This window comes from Lithobates pipiens, unplaced genomic scaffold, assembly GCF_037356315.1.
Source record: "Lithobates pipiens isolate NorthernLeopardFrog02 unplaced genomic scaffold, aLitPip1_a1.2 Scaffold_10, whole genome shotgun sequence".
Taxonomy (NCBI): Eukaryota; Metazoa; Chordata; class Amphibia; order Anura; family Ranidae; genus Lithobates; species Lithobates pipiens.
Window position 1 is genome coordinate 134,458,146 of NW_027507686.1, and position 16,453 is coordinate 134,474,598.

The 16,453-nt window shown below is 41.5% G+C and overlaps 1 protein-coding gene across 3 annotated transcripts in view; it reads left to right on the plus strand.

Moving 5' to 3' along the window:
- The window catches only part of RPGRIP1L (RPGRIP1 like), a 386,112-nt gene that overhangs the window by 253,771 nt on the left and 115,888 nt on the right, over positions 1-16,453 (plus strand). For all 3 annotated transcript variants that reach the window (XM_077458160.1, XM_077458169.1, XM_077458179.1), the window contains exons 17-18: positions 3,534-3,897; positions 12,916-13,118. In XM_077458160.1, the coding sequence (XP_077314286.1) occupies positions 3,534-3,897; positions 12,916-13,118 (567 nt within the window). The remainder of the gene's footprint in view (positions 1-3,533; positions 3,898-12,915; positions 13,119-16,453) is intronic.

Below are 16,453 nucleotides of genomic sequence, written 5' to 3' on the forward strand. Positions count from 1 at the left end.
ATCCAGCTCACTTGATCTGTAATTTCGCCTTGGTCACATCATAAGAAACCATCTCCTGCATTCCTGTTTAAAGACGCTTTGCTGACATCCCTTCTGGCTCCTTATCCTGCTTGCTGTTCCTCTACTTGGACCCCTGACTTCTGGCCTGGCTGATTACCTGATCTGGTTACTGAACTCTGGCTTGGCTGACTACCTGATCTGGTTACTGGACTCTGGCTATGCTTTGACTATGCTTACTCTATTTACATTTTTATTTTTATTAATAAACAAGTGTAATTTTACTGTACTTCCGTCTCAGTCTGGTTCATGGTTTCTGACAGGGGTCAGCCTGTCAGTGCTCAGACCATACGCCACACACTGCATCAAATTGGTCTGCATGGATGTAGTCCCAGAAGGAAGCCTCTTCTAAAAATGATGCACAAGAAAGCCTGGAAACAGTTTGCTGAAGACAGGCAGACTAAGTACATGGATTACTGGAACCATGTCCTGTGATCTAATGAGACCAAGATAAGCTTATTTTCTGGTGGCCACACAAAATATCGACACTTTGGGCCCAATTTGGACATTTTCATTTAGGGGTGTACTCACTTTTGTTGCCAACAGTTTGGACCTTAATGGCCGTGTATTGAGTTATTTTGAGGAAACAGCAAATTTAGATGGTTATACATGCTGTATATTTCTAAAGATACACAAACCACAATCCCTTTACCTTGTGTATCATCACAGCGCTCTAATTACCTAAATTCTACACCTTAGCAGCCACTTACCAAAAAAGTATCAAATATATATAGGTGCATACAAACTAATTCTGAAACTTCAATCAACTAATTGGTTGCACGTAGCGCTATTACCAGTGTTACCTTTCAGTAAACACTACCTCACCTCCTAAGTGATCCTATCTGGATCAAAATGTGTTATAGTTTACAAACAATAAATTGCATAAATCACTATCACTCAGTGAATACTTAAATTTGCATCTAAATTATACACACAGTGACTGGTATAAATAAAAAATGTGAATATAGTCCATCCACCAAACAGTATTAACCCTTTCATGACTAAGCCTATTTTTGGAATTTGGTGTTTACAAGTTAAAATCCATATTTTTTGCTAGAAAATTACTTGGAACCCCCAAACATTATATATATTTTTTTAGCAGAGGCTCTAGAGAATAAAACGGCGATTGTTGCAATATTTTATGTCACACGGTATTTGCGCAGTGGTGTTTTAAACGCAACTTTTTGGGAAAAGGGACACTTTCATGAATAAAAAAAAAACAAAACAGTAAAATTAGCCCAATTTTTTTGCGAAATGTGAAAGATAATGTTACGCCGAGTAAATAGATACCAAACATGTCACACTTTATAATTGCGCGCACTTGTAGATTGACGACAAAGTACGGTACCTAAAAATCTCAATAGGCGACGCTTTAAACATTTTTTACGGTTACCAGGTTAGCGTTACAGAGGAGGTCTACTGCTAGAATTATTGCTCTCGCTCTGACGATCGCGGCGATACCTCACATGTGTGACTTGAACACCGTTTACGTACGCGGGCGCGACTTCCGCATGCGTTTTCTTTGCTTCGCGAGCTCGCGGGGACGGCGGGCGCTTTGAAATTTTTTTTTTTTTTTTTTTATTTATTTTATTTATTTTTAAATGACTAAATTGTTTAAAAAAAAATAAAAAAATTGATCACTTTTATTGCTGTCACAAGGAATGTAAACATCCCTTGTGACAGTAATAGGTGGTGACAGGTACTCTTTATGGAGGGATCGGGGGTCTAAAAGACCCCCCACCCCTCCTTTACACTTCAATGTATTCAGATCGCCGAAAACGGCGATTCTGAATACCGGATATTTTTTTAAAACCGGCGCCATTGGCAGCCGAGTAAACGGGAAGTGACGTCATGACGTCGCTTCCGTGTTTACGATGAGGAGACTGGAACGAAGCCGATTACGGCTTCGTTCCAGTTCCTCCCCAGCAGCCAGAGCCGACGGATCTTTAATCGGTGCTCCCGATCGAGCGGGAGCACCGGTAACAGCGGCGAGAGGCGGCGGGAGGGGGGGACGTCCCCTCCCGCTCCTCCGGCATAACAGCCGAGCGGCTTTTAGCCGCATCGGTTGTTATGCCTGGATAGCCAATCGCCTGCTGTAAAAAACGGTACTGGGATGATGCCTGCAGGTGCGGGCATCATCCCGGTATAACCCCCGGAAGCCGAGTACGCAGATGTGCGTACGCTCGACGGGAAAGGGTTAATAGTAGATTTCCAGATTACAAAAAGTCCTTCTATAAGTGCGTGAACAAATCCCCAGTGTTCAAATCACTTTTTACAAGTGACTCCTTCACCACACCATCCGTGCTTGTGATCCCCCCTTCGTGAAAACACTCACCGACTGATAAGCCTTACACTCTCGTGTCAGGCCAAAAGAGCTTTCAAAAACCTCCCAAGAGGTAGTTCAGACACCAGCACATCCGATTGGATCTTCTCCACTTAAGCACTTCAATGCATATATATATACCTCAAAGAGAAATCAAAGAGGGAGCCCCCAATAGTGTAATACTGCAATCACTTTTTAATGTTAAAAATCTCACTCTTTATGCACTCACATGAACTCAAAACGGTTAAATCACTTCAAAAGGGTAAAAAGACTCGCTACACATTTCCACTCCACAGCACTACTCTGAATACGTCGGGGCATTGGTGGTCACAGCTGACTTATTAGATAAGGTACTGGATCGCTTTCTCTCACCCCTCCTCGTGCGTCCCGCCTGGTCCCACACAGCAGGTCCGTTTGAAAAGGGCGCCTTTAAGCTTGATGATTCAGTCCTCTCAGTCCTAGACCTCCTTTCCAGCTCCGTGTATGTCAGCTCAATATTCACCAGATAGCCACGCCCCCGACATGTTTCGTCGTATCAGACTTAATCATGGGATTGGCTATCTGGTCTAGCATCCCACCTTATATTTCCCCATCGTCCAATCAACTCCCTTCACTGTCCATCTCTCACACCCATATTAATGAAGTGTGTCCTGGCGTCCAAAATACGCGCCGAAACCAGATCCCTGGTCTACGCATGCTCAAATCACAGTATTCGATGTCCCCCTTCAAAGAACGGGTATTCGGCATTAAATATTACACATTCGATATTAGAATTCGCTACGATCTCCGGTGCGTATGTCGAAATTTATTCGACCATGAAAGTTAAACACTATGTATGTCGAAATCCATTCGACCTTAGATGTTACATTCGATATTATGTAGATTCCGCTCTGGTCTCAAATATTTACACAGGCTGCACACTCACTATTTTACATTGTAGCAAAGTATAATTTCTTCAGTGTTGTCACATGAAAACATAATAAAATATTTACAAAAATGTGAGGGCTATACTCACTTTTGTTAGATACTGTATGTATTGGGGGAGTTTTAGTAAAACTGGTGCACACAGAATTTGGTACAGCTGTGCATAGTTGTATATAGGTTGACAGTCTTTGTGATAAAAAATGTAATCCTCTTTTTGTTTCTTTTTTAGCCAGTAGGTGTTGACAAAGGCAAAAACATTGGCTCAACAGAAGATAATCTGAACGAACTGTTCATCACCATAAATGGCTGCAGCAATTTAAAATCTGGAACTAGTACAAGTCAGCCCAGCCCTTATGTGGCCTACAACTTTTTTCACTTTCCTGACCACTATACTAACACCATTGCAAGCAGCAATAATCCGCAATTTGAAGATCTCAAGTGCTTTCCCTTATCCATGAATGCAGATCTAGACAAATACCTGAAATCTCAGTCTCTTGTTCTTTATGTGTTTGATGACAAGGATGTTGGTGATGCCTATCCTGGTAAAGCTATGGTGCCTCTAATCCCTCTTGCTCACGATAAATGCATTTCAGGTTTGTTTGCAACAACGAATAGCAAAAATTTTATTTTATTTGTATATTTTAAAGTGAAATTTTCTGGAAGCATAGCGAACATTGATAAATACTGACAGATGTATAAATAACCACGTATATAAAAAACTGCAGTGTACTGAGTTTTGGTTGCTAATATTGTTCTGTTTTGCCTTTTATCTTATGGTAAAGGAAGCATAGCTGTGTCATATTAGTTATTAGTCTACGAGATTCTGGAACTATGAGATTATTTATAGTCTTTATTCAAAAGATTTTTCATATGAAAAAAAAAAATCACATTGACTGTCCCAGATATTGAGCTGTTTCTTCCTTGTGGGTATTTTTGGACCTGAAATTTGGGTACGGCCTGTACATGGTTTGATATTTTGCAGAGCAGGGGTCTATCCGTTTCATCAGTAACAGTGAAATCTCTTACTGCCGTTATTCAGGTTTGGAAACATGCATAATTCTTTTCTGATCACACTTTGTTTTGAAAGAACACATTTTGGAAAATTCTCTCCTGTGTCAGCCAAATGGGCATACCTGTACATCCCTCCGTCATCGCAGGCTAGCGGGCACGTGCATGCCCGCGGGTCCCGTGGACTCAATGTCTGCCGGTGGCCCGCAGACAAGGCATTTCCCTGTTCTGCCTAGTGACATGACAGGGTTCTACTGCTCCCTCCTGTCATCGGGAGCAGTGATCACTGTCATGTCCTAGTGAGCCCACCCCCCCTGCAGTTGGAACACACTGAGGGAACACACTTATCCCGTTGATCGCCCCTTAGTGTTTAACCCCAGTGACATTTATACAGTAATCAGTGGCTATTTTTAGCTCTGATTGCTTTATAAGTGTCAATGGTCCCAAAATAGTGTCAAAAGTGTCCGATCTGTCTGCCGCAATGTCACAGTCCCGATAAATATCGCTGATCACCGCCATTACTAATAAAAAATAAAATTAATAATAAAAATGCCATAAAGCTATCCCCTATTTTGTAGACACTATAACTTTTACGCAAACCAATCAATACATGTTTATTTTTATTTATTTTTTACCAAAAATATGTAGAAGAATTACATATGGGCATAAACTGAGGAAGAAATTACCATATTTATTTATTTATAACACGCACCCTAATTTTAAGAGGGAAGTTTTATGAAAAAAACATATTTTTTAAATAAAAATCTTTTGAAGCAAATTAAGGGTCAGTGCCCATCAGTGTCCATCTACAGCCTGATCAATGTCCATCTGCAGCCTCACCATCTCTCATCAAAGCAGCCTGAACATCAGGAAATCACGAGCCTTCATCTCCTCTCCACTCGGCTCTCACGTCACACACACAGTCCCACCTCCGCCATCTGCATTGGACCAGCTCCTGTGATAGACAGAACACTGATTCAATGCCGGTGGCGGGACTGTTTGTGTGACATGAGAGCCAAGTGGAGAGGAGATGAAGGCTCTGTGAATTCCAGTGGCACGCGTCCCCCTTCTTCCCTTCCGAGGTACGCTGTTGGTGTATAACATGCACCCCTGATTTGCCCCCTATTTTCAGGGGGGAGAAGTGCGTGTTATACACCGTTAAATACGGTAGTTTTTTTTATATATTATTTGGGGATTTTTATCATAGCAAAAAGTAAAAAATATTGCTTTTTTTTTTTTAATTGTTGGTCTTTTTTTGTTTATAGCACAAAAAAATAAAAAACGCAGAAGTGATCAAATACCACCAAAAGAAAGCTCTATTTGTGGGAAAAAGGGACCCCAATTTTGTTTGGGTGCAACGTTAGTTAAATTGACGCAGTGCCGTATTGCAAAAAATGCTCTGTTCAATGGGGTAAATTCTTACGGGGCTGAAGTGGTTAAAGTGATATAACTATCCTAATTTTGGAAGCTACAGTACTTGCACCAAAGCCGTGTATCCCCTCTGAACCAAAAATTAAAATGAAAGTGCTGCACTACCCGTAAACCAACATTTGAAATAGTTGTGCCTCATTAATAGATCATAAAACAATGACGTCGTTGACTATTTGTAGCAATATAGTGCAACCATGTGAATAATAAGTTCAATAAAAATATAAGCAAATAAAAACATATCTTCTAAAAGCGATGTGAGTGCTCTTTAGCCAAATGTTTTCTTCACAAAATTATACAGGTGGGGGACTACAAAGCACCTTCTCCAGGCCACTTTGTGCTCCCAAGTGCTCGCACCCAAACTATGCACTCCCCAGAATTCTATGACAGGCTATTCAACACGACATCACATCCTTATACGTCACTTCTGGTATGTGGAAGTAGGGCAGCAAGAGCCATCTTGAATTGTCTTTAGGTGATAGATCCATTTTTAATGGGTCTATTTTAACTGCTTGCCACCCACCCACAGTACATTGTATGTATGTGCATGCCCACTCTTGCTGACCAGTGTTGTCACTAGCTACAGCGTGATTTTGTCAGCAGGTCCTGGCTAATGATTTTGGCCATGGAACTGCATGTACAGTACCCAGAGCAACGTAGAAAAACAGCCAGATCTATAGGTAAAAGCAGCACATATTACACACAGTTAACCCCTTGATTGCCCCTGGATGTTAACCCCTTCCCAACCAGTGTCATTAGTACAGTAGAGGTCGTAACCATCTAAGTGTAAAATTGTTTATTAAATAGAGAAGAAAAATAACATTTCACTCACTGCATGAAAACATGACTGTAGCAAGGAACTAATGTGGTCATCTTTTAATAGCTGGGGTATGCAGAGATTGGCAAGAAAGCAGCTGGTGAAGAATGCAGAGCTTGGCAGGAAAGTAGTTTAACCACTTCCCAACTGGCGAACGCCGATGTACGTCACAGAATGGCATGGGCAGGCATATTGGCATACAGGTACGTCCATTGTTATATGCCGCCCTGCAATCGCGTGCGTGCCGCCAGCAGCACGCTCGCGTGCCGCTCGGGACCCCCGTGAGTCCGGTCGTGGGTCCCGCGGACTCGATCGCCGTGGGGATACCCGCAATCGTCTAATGGGGCGGCTGAACAGGGAGATGCCTTGTAAACAACATCTCCCCGTTCTGCCTAGCAACAAGTGACGCTGATCTCTGCTCCATCTCTGCTCTGATTGGAGCAGAGATCAGTGTTCACTAACACAAAGCCCAGCCCCCCACAGTTAGTAACACGCCCCTAGGAACACTTAACCCCTACACTGCCACTCACTGGTTAACCCCTTCACTGCCAGTGTCATTTACACAGGAATCAATGCATTTGTATAGCACTGATTGCTGTATAAATGACAATGGTCCCAAAAATGTGTCAAAAATGTCTGATGTGTCCGCCATAATGTCGCAGTCACAATAAAAATCGCTGATCGCCGCCATTACTAGTAAAAAAAAATTATTAATCAAATTGCCATAAAACTATCCCCTATTTTGTAAATGCTATAACTTTTGCGCAAACCAATCCATAATCGCTTATTGCGATTTTTTTTAACCAAAAATATGTAGAAGCCTAAACTGAGGGAAAAAAATGTTTTATTATATATTTTGGGGGGATATTTATTATAGTAAAAAATAATGTGTTTTTTTTCAAAATTGTCGCTCTATTTTTATTTATAGCGCAAAAAATAGAAACAGCAGGGGTGATCAAATACCACCAAAAGAAAGCTCTATTTGTGGGAAAAAAAGGACGTCAATATTGTTTGGGAACCACGTCGCACGACCGTGCAATTGTCAGTTAAAGCGACGCAGTGCCGAATCACAAAAAGTGGTCTGGTCTTAAGCCAGCAAAATGGTCCGATCGGAAAGTGGTTAAACAGCAGAGTTCGGCAGAGGAGCTGCTGCCTGACAGGTGCTGCTGTGAAGGCTGTAGTGCAACATAAGCTCAGGCCTGGCTTTGGCGGCTTCCTGCTCATGTGTGCTGGTTCGGGTCAGATCGACTAAGGCTCTAGGACTTCCCAAAGATGACATGACTATGTCAGGGGGCATGCTTAGGTGTTTCAGGGCACAAAGACATGCCCCTTTTTAAAACCAAAAACAAGATTGCGGCACCTGTCAGCCAGCAGCTCCTCTGCCGATCTCTGCTATCCATCCACTTTCCTGCCGAGCTCTGCACACTTCCGTAGCCGCTTACTTGCCAATCTCTGCATACTCCAGCTGTCAACAGATGACCACATTAGTTTCTTCCTACATTCAAGATGTATGCAGTGAGTGCAATTTTATTTTTCTTCTCTGTTTATTAAACAGTTTTAAACTTGGATGGTTGCATCCTCTTCTATTCACATCTCATATGTCCACTAGGTTTACTCAGGACCTGTTTAAAGAGGAGCTGCAACCATTTCCAGCATTGCTTTTAACCCTTTACTGACCTTACCCTGTCTCATCCCACATATTTGTTTATTTGGGGGTAACAGGCAGCGCAGACATTTTTATTTTGTCATGCGTACAGTGTCACTGTACAGTATTATGTTTGATCACTAATAGTGTCAATAACGACATCAGTGTCAGTCACTGTACCTCCCAGCAAGAGTCTGTTAGCCCCAGATTGCCTACCACACTATTACAGTCCCACTATGTTGCTGTTCACCAAATAACCGTATAGGGCAGTGATGGTGAACCTTGGCACCCCAGATGTTTTGGAACTACATTTCCCATGATTCTCATGCACTCTGCAGTGTAGTGGAGCATCATGGGAAATGTAGTTCCAAAACATCTGGGGTGCCAAGGATCGCCATCACTGGTATAGGGTCTATAGCTGCGTATATTCCAGTATACAGTATATACCATGGTTGGTAGACCATGCAAACCAAATTAATATACACTTATTGGGACTTTTTATTTATTTATTTTTTTGACCAAAGACATGTAGCAGAATACATTTTGTTCTAAATTTATGAATAAATTCGATTTTTTTATTGGAAATGTTTTATAGCGGAAAGTAGAAAATAATACTACAAAAAGAAAGCTCTATTTGTATGAAAAAAAAGATAAAAAAATTAATTTGCATACAGAGTTGCATGACCGAGCAATAGCCAGTTAAATTAGCACAGTGCTGAATAGCAAAAAATGCCCCGGTCATAAAGGGGGTAAAACCTTTCAGAAGTCAAGTGGTTAAATGTAAGTGCACACTTTTTAGCATTGTTTTTAATTCACTTATAAATCAAGAATCCTGCACAATGGTTCTTCCTTTCTGTTACTTATTCTTTGAAATGGCTGATGTAACATTGGAGGAATAAAAGAAGGCTTTAGTCTGGGTTCCGACTAGTGTGATCTCTGACATCGCATGTGATTCTCACCTCGCATGCGATGTCTGAGCAATGCGAGTTCAGCCATACAGTTGTACGGCTGAACTCGCATTGGATTGGCACAGAAAAAGGTACAGGAACTTGTTTTTCCCCGCTCTAGAATCGGATCGCATGGGTGTTCTCACCTATGCAATCTGATTCCTGTGCAAGTTCACAGTTCCCACTGCGATTTGTGAACAGACATGGGGGGTGTTATTAACAATGTATTGACACCCACAGAGGTTCGCAGGATGCATTGTGAACTGCCTGCGGGAGAAGTGCAGTGCGGGAACCGGTGCTGGAATCACGCTGGTTCCCTCATCGTACTAGTCTGAACCCAGGCTGAAAGATGGAGACAGGTGACTGGGAAGGCCATCTGGAAGGACAGTTATGATTAAAGCCTTTGTAGACCAGGGTCATAGAATTCTGGGGAGAGAACTTGTGAGCACAAAGTGGCATGGAGGAAGTATTTTGTAGTCCACTACATGTATGCTTTTGGGCAAGAAAGCATTTGGCTAATGAGCATGGAGAAAAAATTGACTTTCTTTATTCACAGCACTTCCTAGGTTCAGACCAGGGTGATGCGGGAACCAGCGCGATTTCAGCACCGGTTCCCACATTGCATCTCTCCCGCAGGCAGTTCACGCTGACTTCTGCGAACCGCTGTGGGTGTCAATACATTGTTATCGACACCCCCTAGTTCGGATCGCAGTGCGAACTGTGAACTCTCACAAGAATCAGATTGCATAGGTGAGAACACCCATGCAATCCGATTCTAGTGCGAGGAAAAACAAGTCCCTGCACCTTTTTCTGTGCGAATCCAATGCACGTTTAGCCATACAGCTGTATGGGTGAACTCGCATTGCTCAGACATCGCATGTGATCAGTACCTGCGGTGGGGGTGCTAATCACATGCGATCTCTGAGATCGCATTAGTGTGAACCTAGGCTTAGAATAACAGTTTCCGAAAGACCTTTTACACAAAAATGGACACTGAGAATATTTTTTTTTTATTTGTTAATATTTGTATTGCATTTATTCACGTTGTCAAGTTAGATTGCAACAAATAGTCACAGATTTTATTGTTGTATGATTTATTATTGAGGCACACCTGTTGACTATGTTGGTTTATGGGTAGTACAGCAGTGCCTGTTTTTTTAATTTTTTAGGACAAAGTCATTAGTTCAATTGCCCAAAAGTTTTAACCCCCATTTATCCTTGTATTCTCTTTCTTTTCTGCTTTGACCTCCTGCCTAATTCCTGATAACAAAGATAGTGCCTTTTAGTGCTGCTACATTATTTTCCATGACTTTTGATCAGATATCAGCTTACTGAACAAATGCAGATGACCCTCATTTACAAACAACAATATGAACATAAGCACTTATGATAAAAAAGAAAATGGTTTCAAAGGCCCCTCTGCCTCTCAGGAGGAGTCTTGGCTGACAAAAAGACACTGGTTTCCCCCTCCCGCTTGAAAATGCACCGCGTTTGCGACCTGTGTATGGGATGTCATTAAGTAAACATTGATACAAACTGCAGATCACAACTGCAGTGCGTTTTGAACGTGGTGTGGGAAACACACAAAGAACGTGGGTTTCCCACACCGCGTTCTGGTGTAATTCGTCCATTAATAGACTCCTCTCCAGTACACAGAAGCCAGGCATGAGCATGCAAAGAAACAGCTGCTCAATTGTGCCCACGGCTTTTTTTTGAAAAATGCATTGATGAAATGTTTAAAATTGCAAACATCGAACAAAGTCACCACATACAGCCAGTTATAACAATGTGCATTCTTAGTTTACACCTACCATTGTCTTCTGACATCATCAAGGACACAGGTGTTTATTGTAGGGTCACGTGTATTTTGCTATTATCCCATCTTCAGTGGTGGAAAATATGTATTTTAGCCTAGGTTCACATTGCTGCGGGTTATAAATCATGCAAATTCAATTGAACTCGCATGATTTCAACCCGGAAATGCAGTCCGACTTTGGGGGCAATATGACAGACATCTGTGCGGGTTCCCTCACATATGTCTATACAAATCGCCACACAAAGTCGCCAAAAGTAGTACAGGAAGTACTTTTGGTCGGCGCCGCACCAATTTGGACAGTGCCATTGTCGGCAATTGTTGCCAATTTGGCATTCAATTTGACACGTCAAATCGCATGGGAAATCGTACCAATGTGAACCTAGGCTAAATCTGCCTGTGAGATTGGTTGTAATCTAAAGGACAGAAGTGCTTTCTTATGTCAATTATAGTTCAAGACTACATCTGTTTAGACCACTGACTCCATACCTTTGTCTTATGATATGGCTCGTGGCTAACTCATGACCTGACTATTAGATGGCTCTGCCCAAAAGGCAATCTTGAGGGCTGAATCCCGTGAGCCACCAAGCTCCAACCATCTCTGCAGAGTGTAGTCATCACAACTCCTTATGCTTTGTACCTTGTTGAGATCCGTGGTCACAGGTGACAAAATAGAGTTCGGTTGTGTCATAGAATACCCTCATGTTGTCCTTCTTATTGTCAGCGAGACCCCTCTAATAGAAAAAGACAGCTTTTATTTGAACAGCTAGTTAGAGATAGCAGATATCTTTTTATCTGTATGTTGCCAAATCTATGGGTCATAAATATTGTCATCTTTGATTTCTGCTTTATTAGTAATTTGTTTTGTAAGATCTGAAATCCTGACAGGCTTGAGCATGTCTAGGCAGTTGTGTTTGCTTTTGTTTCTAATATTGGTTTAAGGTTTTTTTTTTTTTTTTTTAGTAAACATTCATTATTTTGCAGTTTTAGGTGTTAGGCTCATTTCACACTGGCATTAAGAGCAGGCGTTTGACAGGCATTAAAAACGCCCCTCAAACACCTATGCACAAGATATAATGAACAGCACATTGTGCTGCTCACACTAAGCAATAGCGTTGCTTTGCTTCAAAATTGAAGCCTCATGTCGAGTCAGGGGGCATTTGAAGCAGTTGAAGCCTTTCAATGCCTCCCAATCAACTCTATGGAAATGCTCCACAAATGCCCTCGCAGGCGTTTTTTTTTTTTGTCACTTTCTATTGTGAAGCAGTTTTAACATGCCCTAATGCTCATCAAACGCTATGAAACCGTGCATAGGGCATTTAGGGAGCATTTTTAACACTTGTAAATGCCCACTGTAAAGCTCATTGACGCCTGTCTGATGCCCATACTAACGCCATACATACGCTATAGGAGCATTTGTTGAGCATCAGAAATTTCGGCAAGTGTGAACAAGCCCTAAGTTTTCTTTCCTTTACTTTCACCAGGTGATCCTGCCAGTAAGTATGTTGTTTTTCAAAAGAAAACTCTCTTGTAAATGTATTAGTTAATGGAATAAGTGAAACCATTTACCATGACAGGGGTACTTACAATGCTCAGTTTTTATTTATGTAAAACCTTTATCCCAAAAGGTAAAAAAGAAAAAAAAAACTTGCTGTAACTGCTTATAAATTGTTACCTGGCGTTTTGATTTAATTTGTTAGTGTATCTAAATTTGCTGGTACATCTAACACTCCCCTCCGCGCAGATTAACAATGCTGCTGTCCAAAGGTGTCCCTGTACTCCTTCATCCAAGGTGGGGGCACTCACATATAGGAGTTGTGTTACTGGCTAGATCACCCTGTGAAATCTATTGAATGATTGGTAAGCTGCAATATATTACATTTTTGGTTTTGGGCTTAATAATGCTTTAAATTACGTTCTTTTTTTATTTATTTGTTTTGTTTTGTCTTAAAGGAACATTTCAGATCACTGATACCCAGGGCAATGAAAGAGGTACTATTCAGGTCACCTTAAAGTGGAAGTCCACATATCTACCCCCAAGAGACTCCATTTTAACAGCACCACTGAAAGATGAACTACAGAAAGAAATGCTAGTACCTGTCATTTTTCCCAAAGAAGAAGAAGAAGTCCAAGCTCCAGAGAGAGTGGTTCCTGTTGTAAGTAATATTTTTACAAATTAAACCGTAAAACATCTTTAACAAAATAGCTGACCCATTAATTGGTACAATGAGCCAAAATACCATACATCCAAAGCCAATGGCTGACATGGAGGCTAAAAAATCATGGTTTTATTATTTTTGGAATACACCAAGCAGATCAGAAGATTGTTGTGTTCTTTCATTGCTCAGAAATGTGTTACTATATTCTAGACTAGTGGCATTCCCCAACATTTAAAGAGGGTCACACAGTAACAGTGAATTTTCATGCATTGAGGTGCATTGCATCAAGTTAAGCAGTCCACCCAAAATGAATGGGATGTAACACACCTCAACGTCACCTGGACAGGGCAGAGAACACCTACCTCACAGAGGAGTCTTTCTTTAGATTTCAGGTTCTGAAATGCAGAGAACATTCCAGTGCCTGGGGACCACTTGTTTGGCACCAATAGACATCACCTAGGCAGCTTGGCATTGCATAAGGGTGGACAGCTGAAGCAGAGAAGTCTATTTTAGTCCCCCTAACGCTCATACCTATGATGACTCCTTATACCTATCTGGTTCTTAACTGAACAGACTCATCCAGAATTTACCTGCAGCTTGTCCCCCTGATTTGCACAAAAATTGCCTACAGTATTCAGACATGAACAAAATTATCAGCCTTTCCAGCTTAGCTAAGAAACTAAGTATTACATTGTAGCTATAATATTAACCACTTCCTGCCCATACATCATCCATCAGAATAATTTGGATATCTTTTTTTTCTGCAGGTTATTCCCTGTACCGTAAAAACAATCAGTTCAGCCGCTTGATTGTTTTTACAGACAATGGGAGGAGTAGCCCCCCCCCCCCCTCCCCCCGCTGCCCTCCAGTGCTTCTACCAGAATGAGAATGAATCAACCGGAAGTGTATGTTTACCATAGAGCTGACTTAGGACCAGATCATCTCTATGACCTTCGGAGGCTGAGCACGACATTATAACGTCACGTCCAGCCTCGGCAGCTGTAAACACTGGCGTCTCTTTGGCTGGAAAGCTGAGATCTATCTCAGGCTTTCCAGCCTTGAGACAAGATCTGGGGACTCCTCTGTAACTCTAAACAGCTCCCTGTAAAGATTTTTAAAGCATCGCCTATGGAGGTTTTTAAGAACCAAAGTTTGGCGCCATTCCATAAGTGTGTGTCATTTTAAAACGTGACATGTTAGGTATCTACAGTATTTACGCAGCGAAACATCATCAACAAAAAAAAAAATGGCCTAACTTTAGTGTTTTTTTTTTATTCATGAAAAAAACGCGTTTGAAAATCTGCTGTGCAAATACTGTGTAAAATAAAATTTGAAATGACCACCATTTTATTCCCTAGGGTTTCTGCTAAAAAAAATATACTGTTTGGGGGTTCTGAGTATTTTTTTTTTAGATTCATACTCACCTAGGTGGATGCAGCATCTGTCCAATTCTGCATCTGTCCCTCTGTGCCTCTGCACTGAGAACTGAGCAATCAAACACCACTGATCGCTCGGTTCTGACAGCTCCCTGAGCAGAGAGCTACTGACTGTCAATCATAGCTCTCTGCTCATCTCCCTCCTTGCTCATTGGAGCACTGGGCTGTGGTGGGGCAGGGGCAGCTAGCTCAGTCTCAGTGACTCATTGACAGGCTGAGCCAAGTGTCGGTCCAGGCACCTGGCAGATCCAGACTCCATTGTCGCGATGACATGGTACTTGGACCAACTTCTCTGACGTTATCAGAGAGCAACTTCAGCCCACTCTCTGCTGAAAATAGGTCACAGGAGTGCAAAACAAATTGACAGAGAAAGACAAGCTTTGGCTATACTTCTCCTTTACATGAATCTTTTGGAGTAGAGTGGTTTTCATGTATTTTCAGTGCATTTATGTCTAGGCGCACAAACCCTTGTTGCCCAAAGGATTGCTCCTCGGATCACCTTTCAACACACAGCATCAGAACTTGCATTTAAAAAGCATCTTGTTCATTATTTTTTTCATGCTCCTTACAATATCTTTTACTTTATTTTTTTACCTGACATACATTTTAAGCAGCAACTTAATTCTGCAACTTAATTCTGCAGTGCAAAAAGCATTGGTGTTGAAACAGTTAGTATTTACAAATAGCACTCATGAAGTATTTGGTTGAAGAAGCTTGTCACATCTGTCGCACACATTTTGCTGACTGTAACAACTCTCACTTCCAAAGTAATTCCAAGCCAACACATTTTTAGGTGGCAACTGCAGTCGCACCCGGAATAGAACATCACTTATACTCAAAAGCCAGTTGCATTTTATTATATTTCTTTGTGGTAGAATTCAACCACCAGAGGGTAATTGTATTCAGGAGTGAAGACGTGTTTTTTTTTTTTTATATATTTTAACTTTTTATGTTTTAGAATCTAGCTTAGGACAAGTTTGCTTTACTGTACAATGGCACATATACACTTGATCTCATTTGATTGTACATGTAACAAATTTTCATCTTAACATACAAAAAGTAAATTGCAATAAGCTGTTAAAATTCTTAGGCAGAATACATATTCCCTTAAATTAAAACAGAAGTCTTATGCTGGCCATACACATGGAAACTTTCCAGGAATTTTGAACATCTTTCAATCACAAAAACAATCAAACAGATCAAGGCAACCTACCGCCAGGCAACAGCATGCTTATGTATATATGGGTGGTGTGTGTATGTACAGTATCTCACAACCCTCATATTTTTCTAAAAAATGTATTATATCTTTTCATGTGACAACACTGAAGAAATTACAGTTTGCTACAATGTAAAGTAGTGAGTGTATAGCTTGTATGACAGTGTAAATGTGCGGTTCCCTCAAAATAACTCAACACACAGCCATTAATGTCTAAACCATTGGCAACAAAAGTGAGTACACCCCTAAGTGAAAATATCCAAATTGCGCCCAAAGTGTCAATATTTGTGTGGCCTCCATAATTTTCCAGCACTGCCTTAGCCCTCGAGGGCATGGCGTTCACAAGACCTTCACAGGTTGCCATTTGGGTCCTCTACCACTCCTCCATGACGATATCATGGAGCTGGTGGATGTTAGAGACCTTGCACTCCACCACCTTCCTTTTGAGGATGTCCCACAGATGCTCAATAGGGTTTAGGTCTGGAGACATGCTTGGCCACTCCGTCGCCTTTGCCCTCAGCTTCTTTAGCAAGGCAGTGGCCAACTTGCAGGTGTGTTTGGGGTCGTTATGTTGGACTACTGCCCTGGGGCCCAGTCTCAGAAGGGAGGGGCTCATACTCTGCTTCAGTATGTCACAGTACATATTGGCATTCATGGTTCCCTCATTGAACTGTAGCTCC